General features: G+C 41.4%; 2 protein-coding genes across 2 annotated transcripts in view; both read right to left on the bottom strand.

Annotated features, from left to right (window-relative positions):
* The window catches only part of LOC102386698 (spectrin beta chain, non-erythrocytic 5), a gene marked incomplete at its 3' end in the record, with an annotated part of 69082 nt that extends 62502 nt beyond the window's left edge, over positions 1–6580 (bottom strand). Inside the window, 3 exon segments of the mRNA XM_025216043.1 lie at positions 3365–3478; positions 4821–4893; positions 6478–6580. Of these exon segments, the coding sequence (XP_025071828.1) occupies positions 3365–3466 (102 nt within the window).
* An 8386-nt stretch (positions 6581–14966) lies between these two features.
* EHD4 (EH domain containing 4) overlaps positions 14967–19525 on the bottom strand; it is a gene marked incomplete at its 5' end in the record, with an annotated part of 58398 nt that continues 53839 nt past the window's right edge. Inside the window, one exon of the mRNA XM_006034075.3 lies at positions 14967–17277. Within this exon, the coding sequence (XP_006034137.2) occupies positions 16741–17277 (537 nt within the window). The remainder of the gene's footprint in view (positions 17278–19525) is intronic.

Here is a 19525-nt window from a genome sequence, read left to right as displayed (position 1 = left end):
CCCCCCAGCCTGGCAGCAGCTGGTGAGTGGGGGCTTTTTTTTTTTTTAAGAGCTGGAAAGTTGGGGCTGGAGGCTTGTGACAGAGGCCACTATGCAGTGGGGGGCAGTGAGGATCACCCCCTCCCTCCCCACCCCCCCCCGGGCCTGGCAGCAGCTGGTGAGTGCCGGGCTATTTTTGTTTAAGGAGCCAGGAGGCTGGGCATGGGAGAGCAGGTGGGGGATGGGGCCTGTTTGATTTGGAGATTCAGACAATTCGGTGGTGGCTGAATCTCTAAATCAGATTCGGCCGAATTGATTTGGGACAGCGATTCACTGAACTGAATCACTGCCCCCCCGAATCAGCCAAATCCGAAGCAAATACTAACTGTTTCACACAGGCCTATCAAGTATGGTTTCCTAATGGTCTGTCCAAGCCCTGGTAGTCTATAATATATTCATAAGGATGGGATTCAGTACACATTTAGAAAATGTTCAGATGATCTGAAGCTAAGTTGAATTATGGACACTTTGATACACAAGATAAAGACCTGGAGGTTATAGTGGACCACAAGCTACATATAAGTCAATAGTATGCAATTGTTCTGGGGGAAAAAGACAAGAGCATACTGGGGTGTATTAACAGTTATAGTAATGAAATCCGTGCCAGTAAGTAGGGCGGGAGGAGGTGGAGGGGACCATGCAGGGACCCCTGCCAGGCCCCCTCCTCCCCTCTACTTACCGGCATGGAGTTCGGGTCCAGTTCCCTGTGGCGGTAAGCGAGGACTGCCCAAATCTCCGAAGCTCTCTGAATCTTTTCTGAATCGATTTGGAGAGCTTCAAATCGATTCAGACCTTTTATTGGTCTCCTGATTTGATTTGGATTCAGAGATTTGCCTGCCAAATCGGGCCGAATCTCCTCCAAATTGAATCAACATCCAAAGCTTTGCACAGCCCTAGTACTTTATCCCTCCTTCCAGTAAAAATTAAGCCATTGAGGATCATCACTCTTTAAGCAAAATTATCCAAGCAGTTAGGTGTCCATTTTACAATACTTTCATCCAGATTGTATTTACTCAGCCCACTAAAGCGAATGTCATGGGAACAGTGCCAAAAGTCTTGCTAAAGTCAAGATATAGCATATCTGCTGATCTCCCATTCACAAAGCTTGCGACCTTGTTATAAAAGGAAATCAGGCTAGTCGGCAATGACTTGTTCTTGACAAATCCATGTTGGCTGTTCCTGATAGACTTATCACAAACTGATAGAGCTAGAGGTGCACCAATATATTGGTCCATATTATATCAGGATCGATAAAATAAAAATTGACATTGGCAATCAGCTTTTTTTGGCCAATGTGGCTGATAATGTCATCGATACATGCCATGTGCATGAGCACAGCTGCAGCAAGCACATGGCTAGGAATGCAGCCCGGCATCTTGAAGAGCAGTTTCCGGCCAGTAAGTCTGTGGGGAGGGGGGGAGGAGCATGGGGGAGGGAAGGGGCATGGGGTGGCAGATCGAGGCCCTCACAGTGAGGGAAGGACTAGGACTGGGGCAGGGGCAAGTAATGCCCAGCCTGAGCAGGGTGGGGTGCAGAAAGAAGCTGCGGGAGGCTTGTCCAAGGGGTGTAGGGGAGTGGGGAGGGGGGAAGTTCCCTATTGCTTCCCAGGGGAGGCATGGGGGACATGTGCTTCCCAGACTTGTGTGCAGGGTAAGGGCAGGCTGCTCACTGTGGGCTTGGGGCCAGGGGCTGCGCCAGCCTCTTTTTGGCAGGGGGCTGTGCTAGGGTTGCACTTGGGTTGGGGCGCTGAGAGTGGAACCAAGGGGGGCTATGGCAAATTTTGGAATGGCTGCAGCCCACCCCATAGCCTCCCCTCCTAGCACTACCATTGCCCACCCCAAGGACCCGCAAGAACATACTTTGAAAATTGGTCACCTCAAAGTGGGGAGTGAGCCACTGCAGCGTATGCATGTCCAGTATTGGATGATCAGTTTATACCAAAAAACTAGACCCAGTTCTAAATGACAGCTGTCATGAAATAACAGGATGTCTAAGGATGCATCTACATGTCGCTGTATGGCGTGCTATGGTGATGTAGCGGTCACATGTGTCTATGTGTGTTGTTGTAGCAGCACGCTCCCCAGGTATAGCGCACTATTATGGTGACATAGCAGTGAAATTTACCTGTGCACCATGCGCATGGTGCAGTACCCACCCATCCTGTGCTGTGGAGGCACTGAAGCATGGCACCATAGCAACATCACCATACGACAATGTGTAGACACGCCCTAAAGCTACCACTAAAGGATAGCCTGTACTTACTTGCTGCCATTGCACCATCTGATATCAGAAGAAAGGTAGCAAGCCAAAAAGAAAGATCAAGGCAGATGAAAGACCCCAGGCATCCACTCTGTGGTCACACAGAGGTAACTAAATAGCTTGAAGTGCAAAAGAGTTTTGTGACCAGCGGTGCACTGTTAGACATGATGGCTGACAGGGCACAACTGAGGTTATGAAAGAAAAGATTACGTTCAATCATGTTCTCTGAAATGTACCTGAAACCCCAGGAGGACCTTCCCAGAGGGGTTGATCTAGACTGGCCAACATGATAATGCTTGAATCGCCTGTGTATGCAAACTAGAAGATCAAAAACAAACGCAATGAAATGGGGATACTCAAATGACATGAGTATGTGTGTGTGTGGTGAAGTGCAGACTATGGAGCGCCTGCTTGTTTGCCAACTCCTAGATGAGACCTGTATGAATGAGGACCTCACTGCAGCAACAAAAAGAGCCATCACTTGTGCACAACTCTGGAAAAAACATCAAGTTTATGACAAGGACACGAGAAAAAGAGCTGAAAGGGACCTTACAAGGTCTTCTATTTCAGCTCCCTGCTCAAAGCTAGAATTAAATTGGCCTTAATTTGATTTAATTTACCTCAAGGTGTGAACACAGTTATGAGCTTTCTTGAATGTCCTTGCACAGACTGCTGTGCAAGTCATTGTAAACCACCATTAATGAGACTAGATTGTACAGAAGATTGTCATGGGGAATGTGGTTCTTCACTGGAGCACCTCACTCAGTAGTAACTGGATAGGCTGTCCCTCTGAGAAGGTAATCAAATTAGAGAGAATAAAACATAAAGACTGAGGATTAATCAAGACAGAGAATCTTGATTTGGAGCAGAATCAGGGATTCATAACTTGAAGAAAATCAGTGTAGTGAGAAATGCTTGGCTGTAGCTCTGTCTTTGGCAACAGTAAGTATCTCTTGCTTATATTATACAATTAATGTCAGTAAATATAGAATGGTTAAACAGAAGATGAAGTAGATGAAATGGAGAAGGAGAAACGGAGAATTTCAAAGGAGGAGAAGCTACTTACTTTGCCGTTGTAGTAGATAGTGTTCATCCACTTGGTGAAGGTTTTCTTCTGCATGGACATACGCTGCTCTTGCAGCTCCTTGATGTGGTCTTCTGCATCCATGGTGACCTGAGACTAAAGGAAACCCAATTGTTGTTCATGTGTACAGATGGTGCTTGCTAGAGATCTGCTTTATTTTGTATCTAGATGTAAGAGGCTGCATATAGAAGCAACAATAACTTGATTTGACTGCTTGAACGGATGAACAAATAAACCTCTTTAAAGTCTGTACATTGTGGGGTTTACCACTCATGAATGTATGTCTGTTAATTCATTCAGATTATTTGGTCTATCTGCATCTATACCTCAGTAAGTGAAGCTAAACTATAATGACTTGCCCCTGAGTGAAACAAATGGTTAACTATTGTGGTTTACCTTCTACTTATTCCAGAAAAGAGTAGATAGGCAGTATTGTACATTAAACTGAACAACAGAATGCAACTCCCCCGCCCCCCACCCCGCTTCTCCAATCAGACTTGTTTTCTCTGTTTATACCCTGAGCCAGGGAAGTTCAGCCATTAGGAACAGATCTCAAAACTTTCATTCAGTCGCTCTTCCTCTTGCTTTCATGTTTTAACCTTGATCTCTTCTTTATTGAATGTAGCTCTTCTTTCACTGAGAAAACTACACAGACACATACAAAACTCAGAATTTACATCAATCTGCCTGATTACTGATTGAGTAATCTTAGATCTGACAGACCACTCTTCCTTACTTTCACTCTCTTTCTAGACAGTCCTCTGACTTCCCGATACACCAGGGTCCAAAAGCCAGAAGTAACACTATAGAATATCCTGAAAACAGATGGCTGAGAACTAGATCTCAGCTTCAGTCTCTCCAAGCTGTGGGATCTGCAGACCCAGATCCTGATGCATTGCTTAAAACCAATGACAATATTCTGGTTCACTTCATTTACTTGTTCTCAGGATGATCTAGGGTGTTTCTGCTTTCAGACCCTGACAGATCTGACAGAATAGAATGGTTGTCTATGGAAGGAATGAAAGATATGCAACTCTCTTCTTCCACCACTGGCATAACTTGTAGCAAGAAAGGCAGGACAGGGCACTGGTTTGCAAGTGTCCATCCCATTAAAATTCAGACTTTTAATTCACACAAGGGTCCATGGCATAAAATTAGACCTCAGATAGCTAGAAAGAATTATGAGGAAAAAATTCTCCAGTTTCAGAATTTATGGTGCTATTAAACTGGGTTTTGGATGAGCCAACAATTTCTATCAGAACCATCAAACCTAAAGCATTATTTTATAACAACAATGTGCCACTCACACTAAGAGGAGATGAGTTTTAGAAAAAAAAATTCTGCAGTTGGAAGCATTTAGGGACCAGAAATTCTGTTTCTTAGGCGTCTTTCTTTATTTCCTTTGGAATTTGTACAGAAATAAATTAGGATTAATTACCTGGAAGAATAGAGAATCTTGGTGTTGTACCAACAGGTGAGGAAGGTAGAGGCAGGCAGCTGCCTTTAGCCAACTGCAAAGAAAGAAGGGATGGGAAAAATATCAGACTGCAAAAACTACAGGGGAAGTAGACTAAAGGTTTTGCCTTGGATTTGTTTCCTGCTGTACAGGCTACAAAGGAAATAGCCCATAGAGTTATAAACCCCAAAACCATCTGGCAAATGGAAAATTGCAGCTCACATGGTATGGGATGGTAGTGCCAGGCTGAGATGCAAGTAGCAGTACAAAATGGAAAGTGGTTTATATGCTACTAAATCTAATAAATAAATAAATAACAAACAAGCACACAACTTTACAGAGCCCTGTTATTTCTGTGGTGTTAGAGTGATGCTGTAGTTGTGAGGGTCCAGGAATTATGTGAGAGGTGAAGATTTCTTAGGGTGATGATATCTTTTATTGGATTCTTTACTGGACTAACTGCATAGATAGGAAAGAGTTAGACAAGCTTTTGAACGCAAGACATTCATCATCAGGTCTGAGGAGTGAAAGTTAGCACCTCATTGTAAAAGCCAGCACAGATACTACTCTAAGAAACCCCTACCTGTGTTATTTTAGGTCATCTTTCATATGCTCTAACACTGTCCTGTTTCTATACAATGCTGGATTTTCAAAATTGAAAATAAAAGTATGAGGAAGGGGCATGTAGCTGAAATTTTCCCCAAAGCTGTTTGATGCTAGTTGGCATTTTGTAAGTTTTGCCAATTTACCAAAAAAAAAGAAGGTTTTTTTGATCAATTTAGCAACTGAACCTCTTGTTTACTTGACAAATAACCAAAGAAATGTCGTTCGTTAACTGAGTGCTCTCAGAGAGACTGGCTTTTCTCTCACTCCTTTGACTGTTCTTTTCTTCCCCTGGTCAGTTTGTTATCCTGAGAGCTGATGACCATCACAAATGTTAAGATCATAATAGGTATCCCAGACAATTTTGTGTGGGAGGATAGAGAGACCTGGGTATGCAGGCATTTTTAAGATAACATTTGCCCAGCTACCAGTCCCAGAAATGAATGGGAACTAGCTTCCCACTGCAAGTCTTCATCCTTGTATAATGTTAGATATTCTCTTTGCAAATCTTTATTCCTTACCTTCCCTAGTAATGTATTCTATAGAATTACCTACCTTGGTATGAAACACTTCAACCTTTTTCTCTTTTTATATTTTTTATACAGTTAATACATTAGTTAAGTATTCCCTTTCATAATTTCATTTTTTTTCTGATAGCACCTCTGAAATCTGTTTTGTTTTAAGGGTCAAGTTCTGATCACCTAGTAACTTAAAAAGATTTCTGGTAGATGCAAATGAAGCTGTTTTCCTGATAATTATTTTATCACTCTCTGCCCAGTCTCAAACAATTGTTCACACATAATAAAGTCAGAACAGTAAAAGGAATCTGTTGTCTTCCAAAGCTGATTACATCCAACTGAAGCTTTGTGGCAAACACTTCTTCCTACATTACAGCAATGTTTCACATCAGGACAGATAATAGGCCATTCATTTACATTTGCACAGCAGAAGGATGTTGCTAACAACAGAACTTGACTGCAGCGATGCATTTCATTTACTCCAGTAAGAGAAGGAAATACTAGATATTGATACTTACCCAGTTTGGTAGAAATTTCTATTTGAAATCCAAAGTCAGTCGTTCCAGAAAATAACCTACAACTCCAAGTTTGCTCCTGTTCTCACATTCAGTTCCTCCTCTGCACTCAACATGACCTTTGAATGCAGTAATAGAGGCAAGGTATTTATAATCTACATATAAACCTTTCACCTGATTGTGGAGGAAATAACCTGCTAGAATTCAAGAGGCAAAGTTTACTGCAAACCATGTTGACCTGACTGTTATGCTTATAACAGATATATAAAGATCAATTCCATAGCTGCTATAACATAAGAGAGTTTTCCTCAGATAACAGTGGAGACAGCACAGATGTTCTGCTAGAAAAATCACAGCCCTCCATAATCACATTGCTGGCACTGATTGAGAATAGGATATTCAGTTGAACCAGTTTTCTGTGAAATCTCAGCTGGAAAATGAAGTTTGAAACTGATAGTGCAGAGTATGCAAAGGCTGAAGTTATCCACAAGTAATTTAAATAGGGTGAATCAAATGTGAAGGCAAGGTCATACATATTGAAATTAGCAAGGCGCTGTTGTGAAAAAGTTCACTGTAGTGAGGAAGGTGGTATTGGCAAGGTGTTTTTGGGAAGAAGCTCATGTTATTCAATTTCAGTTAACAGGAATAAAGGAACTAATATTAAAGCTTGCAGAAATGGTGACCTTGCCAGAACTACATAGTCATAAAGCTGATAGATGACTGGCATAGATGTGAACAGGGTTGGAGGTGGATTCACACAGTTGGAAAATTAGTAGGCATTGGCAGTCACTACTTGCAGGCTGGGACTCGACAGCTACCTGACTGTGGAATGCTGGACCTTCTATTTCTAATATCAAGCAGAAAATAGACATATTATAATTAGACTTTTATGTTGGTATTTTTTTCTCTAGGTGCTTGATTTAGAATTTAATGTAATTTCCTTTTAGTGGCTACTCCCTCCACTGCCACAAGTTCAGGAAACATGCAATATAGGACACACACATATGACCCTCTAAGTCCATATGTCCTAGGAGTTAATCATTAACTAATATGTGAAACAAAACTTCTGCTTTTACGGTAACACTATGGGCAGAAGATAACCTTGTTGCATAATCTCTGTAGATTCTAAATGTCTCACTTCATACTCTCTACATGCCTGAGATATGATGATGGAAAACAAGCCTTATAAAAATATGCAAGAGTCATAAAGCCATATAATCATTTATTTATACTTCAACATTGTAAGAAGAGTAAAAATACATGAGCAAATCAAATTTTAGAATAATATCTGGAAAAAGGGCAGCTCACAGTGATTCACAGAAGTATTTATTTGAATTAATGAAGTGAGTCTTACCATCAATGTCAAAAATGTATTTACTATTAAGGTTAATGAGTCTGTTCACTCATACACAGGTGACTTTTAAAAATGTAATTTCTATTGCTGGGATCCATCCTTTCCTTGTTCTGTTGAAGAGAAATAGAGTCCTGCCTTTAACCTTGCGGTAGAATCAGACCTTCTTGGCATATTTTGCTCTCACTCTACTGGGAATCTGCAATAGTTCCAGCAAAGGCAGGGCCTCCTTTTTTCTCCTATAGTGGGTAGGAGTCCTCGCTGGCTTGTTTAGTTGATCTACTGCACAGTATACCTGGGCCTTCATGATTAATGAGATGCAACTCCAGCAGCCTCTTCTGACCAGCTGTCCAGAGGTACCATTGTTTTATGCATGTGAAAACTCTATTTGATATGGCAAACCTCACTTGTGATTACTTGGAACTGAAAAAGATTAAAGGAAAAAAATATTTCTCCTTCCTCAATATGTTTGCAAGAGCTGAGTGGAAAACCCCCCTCACTATTTCCATTCCTAGGGGTGGCTGGATTCAGATGATGGGGCTCCTTGTGGACTAGATCCAGCCTGGGGCAAAGGGTAGCTCTGGTCTGAGGTACATGGCAGTTGTGGCATGGGGCATGCAGTGACAGCTCCAACTGCAGTACAAGGTGTCTCCAGCTCTGGCCCAGGACACAAACAGCAGGAGCTCCAGCTCCAGTGACTTTTGTTCTGGCATGGGGCAGGTCACAGCAGCAGTAGTAGAGGAGGTAGGGCAAGTGTGTGGTGGCCAAATGCTTGTTGAATCAGCCCTTTCTTACTCTCCTGCCACCAAGGTCAGCAGGACAGGCTTCTCCTTCCCCTTCCCCATACCCCCAAGCCCACCAATAAAGCAGCTCCATGGGCCAGATTTGGCTCATGAGCTGGTTGCTTAACATCCCAGTTACAGGAGAGTCTTTAGCAACACGCGAAGACATTAAGAAAAAGATGAGTCTTGCCTCCCCCAGCTATGCTGCCAAATTCTTCCTTCTCACTTAGGTTGCAAGCACTGAAAGATGAAGGCTAAATTCTATATCAAGTCAGTCATCCCACATTAAGCTCTGACCTTCTTCTCTTTTTACCTTTTCCTGAAGGTAAAACTAGGCAATGATGTGTAACTACTGCTCAAAGCTTCTTTATGCAATATTTTTTCATCTTTGATTTCTGCCTTTTCTGACAGGGCTTGATAACATATGAATCAAACAGAGCACCAGTAAGCATTTTTACTTATGGCAGCGATCAAAAGAAAAAGTTTTCATTCTGGAATTCTCATAAAATATAATCTGAGAAAAAGCAACATATATTATGGAGGGCAGGGTGAACCCAGTAATTAAGACAAATTGTGCTAATTTCCCATAGGACTAACTCAGTGGCATTTTCTAAAGAAGGGGACATGGAATCATTAAAGGATGTTTGTCCTATGACTTTTCCTGGTGACCGAGAAAAGCAGCATGGAGACCAGAAGCAGCTATGGTAACAGCCTTTCATTTGGAGGAATCTTTCATTTCATGGGGGATGAGGGAGATAGGTGACAAACCAGGTGCTGGAATTATTTGGAAATGAAGATAGAATTATTAAAGCGCTTCTATGTGAAACCTTTACAAAACAGGCAAGTTAATAAAAAAGCAGGAAGTTGCAGTGCTACAACCCATTGGAGGCAACATCAGAATCAGGTAAGTTTTCTGCTTTCACTCAACTCAAGACAGCATGCACTGTTAAACACCTTTCAAAATAGTCCTTATAGTTAAGACATCTTTAGGATGATCTAAAATTATATTAACAAGTATCATCTACATGTTCAGGCTTAGTAATTATAGCCTCTGGGTTGTAAATATTTTAGAAAAAAAACAGCAACCAAAAACCCCCAAACATTACACCTCATACTTTCCATATCCAGTTGATAAAAAATAAATAAATAAAAAAATCAATGTCCTTCTGGTTCTGTATCTCAGGTGACCAATACAACTAATAAAGCGCCCCTCCCCCCGCAAATGGAGCATCTTTTGCTTTACTTGTTTATATAAAGATGAATTGTTTTAATGAGATGAGTCTCTTCTAGGCCTGAAGCCAAAAAAGGCTAAGGGCTTGGGCATGCCAATTATACATCTGTAATTGACCTTTGCAATGGTGTAAATAAGGAGTGGCCAGATAAAATAAAACCCTGTACTAGAGCAACTCCACTCAATCCATTGTGGAATTAAACTCTGAAAGCTTTAGGGATAAAATTACACCAGAAAAGAGCCGTGATTCTGCAGATTATGTACATAAATATATGTGATGTAAATTCTAAAGATAACTCTGATGTTACAGATTGAAATTTCTGGAGTAGCTTCATATAAACCAAAGCAAACAAACAAACAAACCAACCAAACCATAACTCTTGTCAGTTAAATCAATAATACAAATCAGCAAGGCATTCTTTTTTTGTTACTACTGGCGGGGACATTTCCTGGTTTTGTTTTAAACTGACAATGAATACATGCATCCCTAACAAGTTTACCAAAAAGAAAAAAAAAAAAACGAACAGAAAAAAAGGAACAGGTAGTTTACCATTAGTTTATTAATCAGCAAATTTTATCACAATTACCTGAATACGATTACAAAGCATGTTAAAAATGTTACAGTATGGAATTTATTGTACATATAATCAAAGTGCAATTCTAATAGCCTTATGTCCTTGTTTGCTCATTCAGACAAACTGAAATGGTAAGAAATGGTAATTACTACAATAAGAAATAGTTATTAAATATTTTCTTAAATATGAAAAACAAATGCCTTTGGAGTGACGTTAAAATAATTAAGTCATACAATGACTAGTCAGTGTGATAGGAAAAAAAAAAGAAGAAAAAAGCAAAGTGGCACATTGTTACCCCAAATAAATCTAAGACCCAAACTCTGATTGAATTATAATAATACAAAAATCTACCAGACAGTTAAAACAGGACATGAAAAAGTGTGTTATAGGTGAATTTTACTGTTGAAAGTGAAAAATAATATTATTCGCTTGAGACAGGTGTATGAAGAACAGGTTCTGTAAATGTATTCATGCCTACCCCCAATGAGGTATATATTATTTTTGACCTGGACATTAGAACTACAGTACAGGTAAGAAATCATTGCAAACCTAAACACAGGCACAGCTTTATAAGGTTTGTTTCTACTTCCAGCATGGCTAAAACAAAACAAAAAAATAGGCCTCTCTCTTTCTGTTCAAGATGAAAGCAAAAATCCCAGACTTTCATAGGAACAGAATCACAGACTGATATGAATTAATTGTGCTATAGAATAGCTGAACATGGGTGTGGGGGGGTAGCCTATATCTGTGTTTAAGAAAAAGACTAGTAACAGCAGTTCCTGTTCTCATAAAAGTAATGTCTGATATTTCTAAATGCTCTTGTAGTCCTAATGAACGTAAGCCTACAAATACCCGTTATCCCAGACTTAGGTCTTTCCTGAGCAGAGGATAACAACACTATCAGACTGAGTGATGGCAATTGTGATATGTGTTGCTCCTGAGAATTATTTAGGAAAGCTACCACAATTTACAAGGGCGCTATCAACTAAGCAAATGTGGATTCTGTTGCAATGTTAATGCACTGCACCACTTACACTTCACAGTTCAGCTACGAAGCATTTATATTACTTTAAGAAAAGAAAAGAAGTATCAGTGAATCAGCTTCCCCTTCCCCACATACAACTTTGACATCCCTCTTTTGGAACAGACTTCCATAGAAAATCAATACAAACAGTTTGAACCTTACTGAAACAGCAATCCCCCTCCTCAAAACAAAAGTTCAGCCAAGTCAACATATTCCCATTGAACCTAATTTCCAGGTTTGCCTGGAAAAATTTCATTACAAGTTGAACTAAAGGGGATTGAAAATGCCATGAAGTGGGTGTTTGTACATAGTAAGGAGTGGAAAGAAGGTTGGCGTCATCACCTTTTCATTATCAACAGAAATGGAGAGATAAATTAAGTAAGACAGCAGGTCACTGAGGGGAAAATCCTGCACCACTTTTTGGTGGGAAGGGATGGTGGAACCTGCTATGAATCCAGCATGCCAGACAATCAGGATCTGGCAGCTCACATGGTGGTGATTTAGAAGACCAGGCCCACCATGGATTTCTGTGCATTTGTGTGCAGAAGGGTCAGGAAGGGAAGTGCAAGATTTGAGAATCAGAGCTGCTATCAAGAAGCTCCAATCCCCATTCTGTGCTACATTATGCTGGAGTAAAAAAAATAAAAAATCCTTCCCTCTTCCTCCAACAGATCTCCTTAGGCAAGATTTTCACGTAAGACACCAGTGTGCGCATTTGTCATGGATTGCAGATACCATATACATTAACACATTAATAGTAGTTCAACTGCTTCTAAAGCCTATATTTCTATTTAAAATATCCTATCATAAAAATATACTGATTTTATAAACTGTTTAATAAGTTACAGAGGATCAGTTTCACTATTCATGACAATCATGTACAGACTAAGGCCAAATTCAACCCTAACCTGTGTAAGCTTAAATCCACTGAAGCTACTACACTTGCACAGAAATGGAGTTTGGCCCTTTATCTATATTTTACAGGAATCAAATAAGTATACTGGGGGAGATAAACTAAGCATAAGGGCAGAATAAAGAAACACACTGAACTTCAGGCGGGATTAAGAAAAGCAGGGTGTCCCTTATTTCCAAGCAGACTTTCAGTTTTGAGAAGGAAAATTCACCCTTCAGCCATTATGTAATCAGCTTGTATTGCATTTACACACAACAAAATCCTGGTAAGGGTCTGTTACTTCCTTCCCAAAGCATAACTTCACATTTGTGGGGGAAAGAGGGGAAGCTATTAATGTAACTTGTAACAGATTCCTTTTGGAACAGCAGAGTCAACACAATCCAGTTTGTATTAGTTTTCCTTATTCTTGGATATACCTTCTGCCTTAAAATGAGCATCTGTATCTATATGCTTGCTCACAGCTATTCTAAAGGACAAAATCCTATGGTCTGTACCCACGCAAGACTTCCACTAAACCATGAATGCCGCGTGCCCCTGGACGCGGAGGGGGCAGGGTGAGCTCCCACAGGTGGCAGTGGTGCTGTCAGCGGCAAGGGGGGAGCTCCCGCAGGCAGCCGCAGCACTGTTGGTGCTGGGGGGAGGGGAGGGGAGGGGAGGGGAGTGGCGAGCGCTGACCGGCAGTTGACAACCACCTGCAGATGCCACCAGCAGTGTCGGCAATCACGGACCACTCGCACACATTGCCGGTGGTACCAGCGGCAAGAGGTGGGTGGGGGAGGTGGCGAGTGGCGACTGCCCACAGGGGGTGCACCACCACGCTCAGGACGGTGCACCCCCTATGCATTGTCAATGCCCTAAACTTCATGTAGGATATAACATGCAACATAACATGATGTTATCAGAAGGCACATTACGACGGCCCCTGACAAACCAGGGCTGTAACTGGCAGCGCACAGACCTTATGCATCCAATGAGGGTTAGTGTGCAGTCTTCCTGGACTCTGACCCAGCCTCTGCTCCCTGTCCATCCAGCTGCAACAGCAGCTGGGGGCTCAGGACTCCCCCTCCCTCCTCTGGCTTCTGCTTCCTGCCCCGGGGGGTGGGGCACGGCATAACCCCTAGCCTGAGGTACCCACACAACATGGTGAAGTGCAGCAAGGGGGACATGCATGCAGTGTGCAGTCTGGGAAGAGGGGGAGGAGAGGGGCTGTGGCTTGTACTGGTGCAGCCTCTGTGGCATACAATCCAGCTGCATAGAAACTGGACAGGCCTGTTAGAGAATAGCTGGTTAGAGACAAAGACACCTTCAGACTAATATGGTTAACTACCTATCTATATGAGGTTAGCAGTGGTTGTCCATCCCAACCCCCACCTCCCAAAGAACTGAGTCAGGAAGAAGGGAAGAAGTGAATTTCCTCTGCAGTTTAAAAAAAAAAAAAGCGTATATTCCCACTTGCTGTCCTCCCAGACTGGAGAAAACAGAACAGACTTGTTGTGTTACAGCTGAGCAAAATGTGGATAGCAAGCAGTGAGTTGGTCAAAGCATATAATAAGACCAGAACCAAGAGGAAGTACAGAAGAAAAGACTAGAGAAAAACGGACTCTTTCTCTCAAAAAAAGTAAAGAAACACTGCTAAACAAGTGGACTTCTTCAAACACAGGGTTGGAAGAAGACCCCCAAAGCAGAGGGCAATCTAAAATCAGGGGTGGGCAAAATGCGGCCCAGGGGCCGGATGCAGCCTGCCAGGTCATTCTATCCGGCCCATGGGGTCCCTAGAAAATTTAGAAAGTTAGTATTTATCTGCCTGTCATGTGGCCCTCGATGGCTTGCCAAAACTCAGTAAGCAGCCCTCTGCCCAAAATAATTGCCCGCCCCTGATCTAAACAGTGGCACAGAGGAATTAAAAGAAGCTGCTTTAACACACACACACAAGCAGCAGGAGAAAACCCAAATCAAAACATTCATAAAAGGTATACAAACTCTTGCTTCTGGCTAGACAATGAAGCGACTTCCCCTACAGTAATTAAAAAATTTCCTCAGGAATAATGAGCTTTCTTATACCCAAAGAAAAGATGTACCAGTTGGCCTCCAGCTGAAAGGCAGCTATGGCCTAACTGAAGTAGAAGTGCCTTTCTGTTCATTCTCATAAAACAGCAAGACTGCAGGATCAACAAAAAATAATTTGAGTATTGTTAGATGGATGATGCCAAAATAAATATTCTTAGCTATAATCACAAATTAAAATTATAAATGATGAATACAAACTAATGAAAAAGTGTGTGAAAATGTTTAAGAAGTTTCATTCAGGCATATTTCAGTTATAAAATATCTTGAGACCCTATGCTGCAGCTATGCAATTTTACAGATGTGCTTTAAGATTTGACACACTTCGTTCAAAAAGAGATAATGAATTTACTTTAAAATAGCCAAGAAACATGCTCTGAAAGAAACTGCAAGAGAGAGCCCTCTCTCACTTCATTACACTGATGAAGATGCTATGCTGAACAGCTGGTTACTAAAAAACATCTCATGAACAAATTAGATCAGGTCTTTGAATTATATGAAAGTTTCCCAAATCATTTTTTTAAAGTGCATAATGAAATACTTAGAACTATCACGCATATAACAATCTCTTTTGTGGCTTTATTGAACACATACACAAGATGTTACTATAAATATAAACTAGAATCACATAAAAGGGTACATTAAAATTTTTGTTTCTACCTGGTGAGGGGTTTATTATTATTTTTTAATATTCTGTCTTCAGCCATCAGGTTACGTACTAGTAGTAATAAAGACAAAAATATATTTAAAAAAATCTCCCTCCTTCATCTAAGGGGGTTCTTTGGATTGCTTTGCCCCAGAAGGTATTGTAAAAATACATTCTGCTGGGATTCAAGAGAAAAAATGCTCAATATTACCATTATTTTGATACCCATGTTATTCCATAGTAAAGGTATTAAAAGGCATTTACTGCTGAGGCACAAAGACCTGAGCTGGTTGGCAAATTTGGCATCAGGAAGATTTTGTCCCTCCAAAACTATCCTGAAATTCATGGGGATGAGAAATTGCCTTCCTCTGAAGCACTGAACAGGGATCTGTTAAAATTGATTGTATGTAACCTGTATGATCAGTTCTCTTCCATTGTACTGCTTGAAGGACACTGAAATGTTGGTGAATTTATGCTCCTTCCAGTTTTTTTCTTTTCAGTTTATTAATAATACTCTAAAGAACCAATAGAGCTTCCACTAAAGGGAGCTGAAAGACAACTTCTGATTTCAGTGGAAGTTTAGCTCCCCTAAGAGCTTGTCTTTCAAATGCAATGCTATAATAAAGAATGGAATCTCTTTTCTGCATTTACCAGCTACCTACTGACAATATAAAACTTCGCTGAAGTAAAAGAAATTAAGTGGGGTACCCAGAATTAGGAACAGCCCATCAACTAAAATCTGAAGAGAATTTATCAAGTCAACTTATATGCATTTGGAATATGCTAAAGTTTCATATAACCCACTTTTTCTCAAATCAAAAAGAGGCTTCTGTTTCTGCTAAAACATTTGGACTCCCCGCCCTTCTGAGAGCCAAGCCTACACACCTGAAAACCTGAGGAATTTCATATCACTGATTCCTTTGGAGAATGTAACTTGTATTGTGTAAACCAGCTAAACAGAAAAAACTCAGAAATCCCATACTCAGTGTAGATCTAACCCTTTTTAACAGATAGACACTAGAGACAGCGTGCTGTATAAACAGCAAAGCAAGACAACTGTTCAGTCTAACAACAGACAGTTATAGCAGATTTTAAACAGCTGTTTTAATATTTTACAGATTTTTAAAAATAATCACTGGTAAATTTTAAAAATATTCACTACATCTCAACTCTTTTTTTATTTTATTTTATTTTTTTAAATAAAAAGTTATTTCCTTGACACGCTTCCCTCCAAAGGATTAACATTAGAATCAGAAACAGGACATGCAGTCAAACTGGTTTTTTTTTTTTTTTTTTTTTACTACTTCTGCCTTAGTTATATGGCAGAATTTTGATGATGTTATTTATGACCTTTTCTGCTTTTTTGGGGTGTAGACAGAGTAAGTTATACAGGGACTGACTCTCAAAGAAAGCCTTTTCAGCTCAAGTATGGAAGTATGGAAGCTACTACAAAAGGCACTTGTGATAAACATTTCTATGGTCAGCCAGAGGTATTATGCAGGTAACCCTTTTACTATGCTGCTAATTACAGTAACTTGCATGGAATGTGGTTGTGATTTAAGGATGGCCTCTAAAGCTAAATTATGAGCCTTGGTGGTTCTACACAACTGAAAAAGATTTGGATTGTTTTCATTTGGATAGGCATTTCCCTCAATTAATCAATACCCCTCCCTGTATTTTTCACTCTGACACCTGCAAAGGTTTCCTGTGTGATGGTGGCACGAGGTGTGGAGGCAAGTTGTTGGGTAGTTCATACCCATCTAGTTTAATCTTGATGAGATGCTTTGCCAATGCAAACTCCTCATCATCCAACATCCCATCATTATCACAGTCTGAAAGTTTCCAGATTTTCCCCAGGACACTGTTTGGTAATTTGGAAGTCACCATTTCCTTCTTCGCACTAACCCCTGAGATTTTTCCATTGACTGGTGACAGGGTATAGAAGATCTCATCATATGCAGGTTTATCTTTGGCAACAATCCACTCTTGTTCACCAGCTCCTTCCTTGGCACCTTCCCCATACCCATGGTCAAAGGGTCCCGCCATGGTGCCATCAAATGCTCCACCATGCACCATCTCTGTAGGCATGTTGTTTTCTTCCTGAGAGATTAGACTCATCAGAGAGGCAATTTTATTTGCCAGCATGTTATCCACCGCTTCAATCAGCTTTGGTTTCAGAGAATGAAATTTGGTGAAGTCACAAACCTCCAGTTGTTCCTGCCAATGAAGAAACACACATACATAAACAAAACATGTCAAAAGTTTCTCTACAAAAACTTTCCTTACTCTACCTCTGTTGTGGTACCTGTTTCAAATGAGGGCCTCTGTCTTTAGAAATCTTATTGAAAGCAGGTCCAACAAAAAAAGCCTCCAGGGTCTTGCACTCCATGGGGCTCACGTGTCCACAGATGTGACCTGTCCCTACCAGTCCACATCACTACCCCGTGCCTGTCCCTACCATAGGTAACCCATTAGGATGTGGAGGCTGGGGCTTTAAGGCACCTCTTACTTGTCTTTCACTGGGGAGGCAACTGGCCTGGTATTTCCTGGGAATTGCCCCACTATGGGCAGACCCACCAGACCATCCCTCCCCAGCAGGGTGTAGCTTTTGGTCATGCCCCAGGACCAGGAGCCTCCTGGCATCCCCATAGCTTCTGCCCTTACCTCCAAGGATGTTCCATGAACAGTAGCTCAGCCAAGCAGTGTTTTTTCCAGCTGGTTGTAGCAAACTGCTGCCTCAGTCCTGAGGGCCTGGGTTTAAAATGGAGGCCGCTCAGCCCCTCTTAGGAGCCCCTCCTGTTTACTCCATCTTCAGCTATTTACCTAGTTTCCTTAAAATAATATAATTATTTATACTATTTGCTAGTTAATACTAATATTAATAATGTTTAGAGTTAATTCATGCATCTGCATAGTCTCCTAGCTCCTGAGGGACACCTATTTTAGTGAGACGTATTTAAAAATATTTGGACCCCCTCCAGTTGGCTGAACCTACTAAAAAGCTGGGTTTTAAAATAGTACTTATCTTACTATAGCAAAATGCTAGTAACCAATGTTCTTGCTAACAACTGAGGCAACTTAGGCCTGGTCTGCATGACAAAGTGATGCTGGTACACCCACAACAGGTGGGTTGCAAAACACCCCCTTCACCAAGATAGGCATGTCAGCAAAACCCCTGAAGGTAGATGCAGGTATGCCAAGAAATAAGGACATTTGCTAGCTTAGCTTATGTCATTTGTCAAAGTGATGTAGCTACTCCAGCAGAAATATTCCTTCTGTTAGTATGTTGCAATGGGATTTCTCACGTAACAGCAGGTGGCAGCAAATACACACAATTGAGAGAATTACACCATTCATTTTTTCACAAGTTCTACTGAGAAGTTTATTACAATTACAAGCCCACCTCAAAGGTTTTACTTTTTTCTTTACTTGGTCCTTAACTCCACCATCAGTGACCAGTTAACACAGAGGGAGACTATATTTAATGTGTTTTCATCACATAAATCCCTTTTAAAACCTCATCATTAACAACCTCTCCCCTGTTCAGCTCCTGAACTAAGCCTTTTGTTCTTCTCAGCTTACCGCTCATACAACTTGCTGATTTCTAAATTACCTGTATGTACTCAAAAGAGAGGCTGGGCCCTTATTATGGATGAAAATATCTGCTCAATGCATGAGTGGTGAATTAATAAAATAAAAAAATTAGAAAATGTAAAGAATGGGAAAGAAAATTATTCTGAAAGGTTCATGCTGCCACAATGGTACTCCAACAGCCTATGACCAACCTAAACAGAAAGCCACCAATTTCTTCCAATTCAGGAAACTCAGTATGTGCCCGCTGCAGTGGGGGTGGAGAGAGATCATGCAGCTGGGAAGGAATTGCGCAGGTGCATGTTGCAGCTGTGGGCGGGGAAGGAAGGAATTGCTTGGGTTGCAATTGAGGGAAGAGAGAAAAATGCCTGTGGTGTGCATGGTAGAGCACTTTTGGTGCCTGCCACTTTAAGGGGCAGAGCAGGCAACAGGGCAGCCAGCAGGTGTGAACTAGCATAATGAGCTGGTCACGTGACTGCAGGAGAGCCCTGAGATAGGAGGAGGGGGCTGAACAGCCTCCATTTTAAACCTAGGCCCTCAGGACTGAGGCAGCAGTTTCAAAGTTGGTAGGGTCAGAAGGGATCATCAAGTCCGATCCCCTGCCGTGGCAGGAAAGAGTACTGGGGTCAAATGACCCTGGCGAGGTGTTCATCCAGCCTTCTCTTAAAGCCCCCCAGGGTAGGAGCCAGCACCACTTCTCTTGGAAGTTGGTTCCAGATCCTGGCCACCCTGACAGTGAAGTAGCGCCTCCTGATATCTAGCCTGAACCTACTCTCTGCTAGCTTGTGACCGTTATTTCTTGTCACTCCTGGGAGTGCTCAGGGGAACAGGGACTCCCCCAATGCCTGCTGGTCCCCCCTGACTAGTTTGTAAA

Source organism: Alligator sinensis, unplaced genomic scaffold (genome assembly GCF_000455745.1).
Source record: "Alligator sinensis unplaced genomic scaffold, ASM45574v1 scaffold314_1, whole genome shotgun sequence".
In the NCBI taxonomy this organism is placed as follows: Eukaryota; Metazoa; Chordata; order Crocodylia; family Alligatoridae; genus Alligator; species Alligator sinensis.
This window is presented reverse-complemented; position numbering and strand designations above follow the sequence as displayed.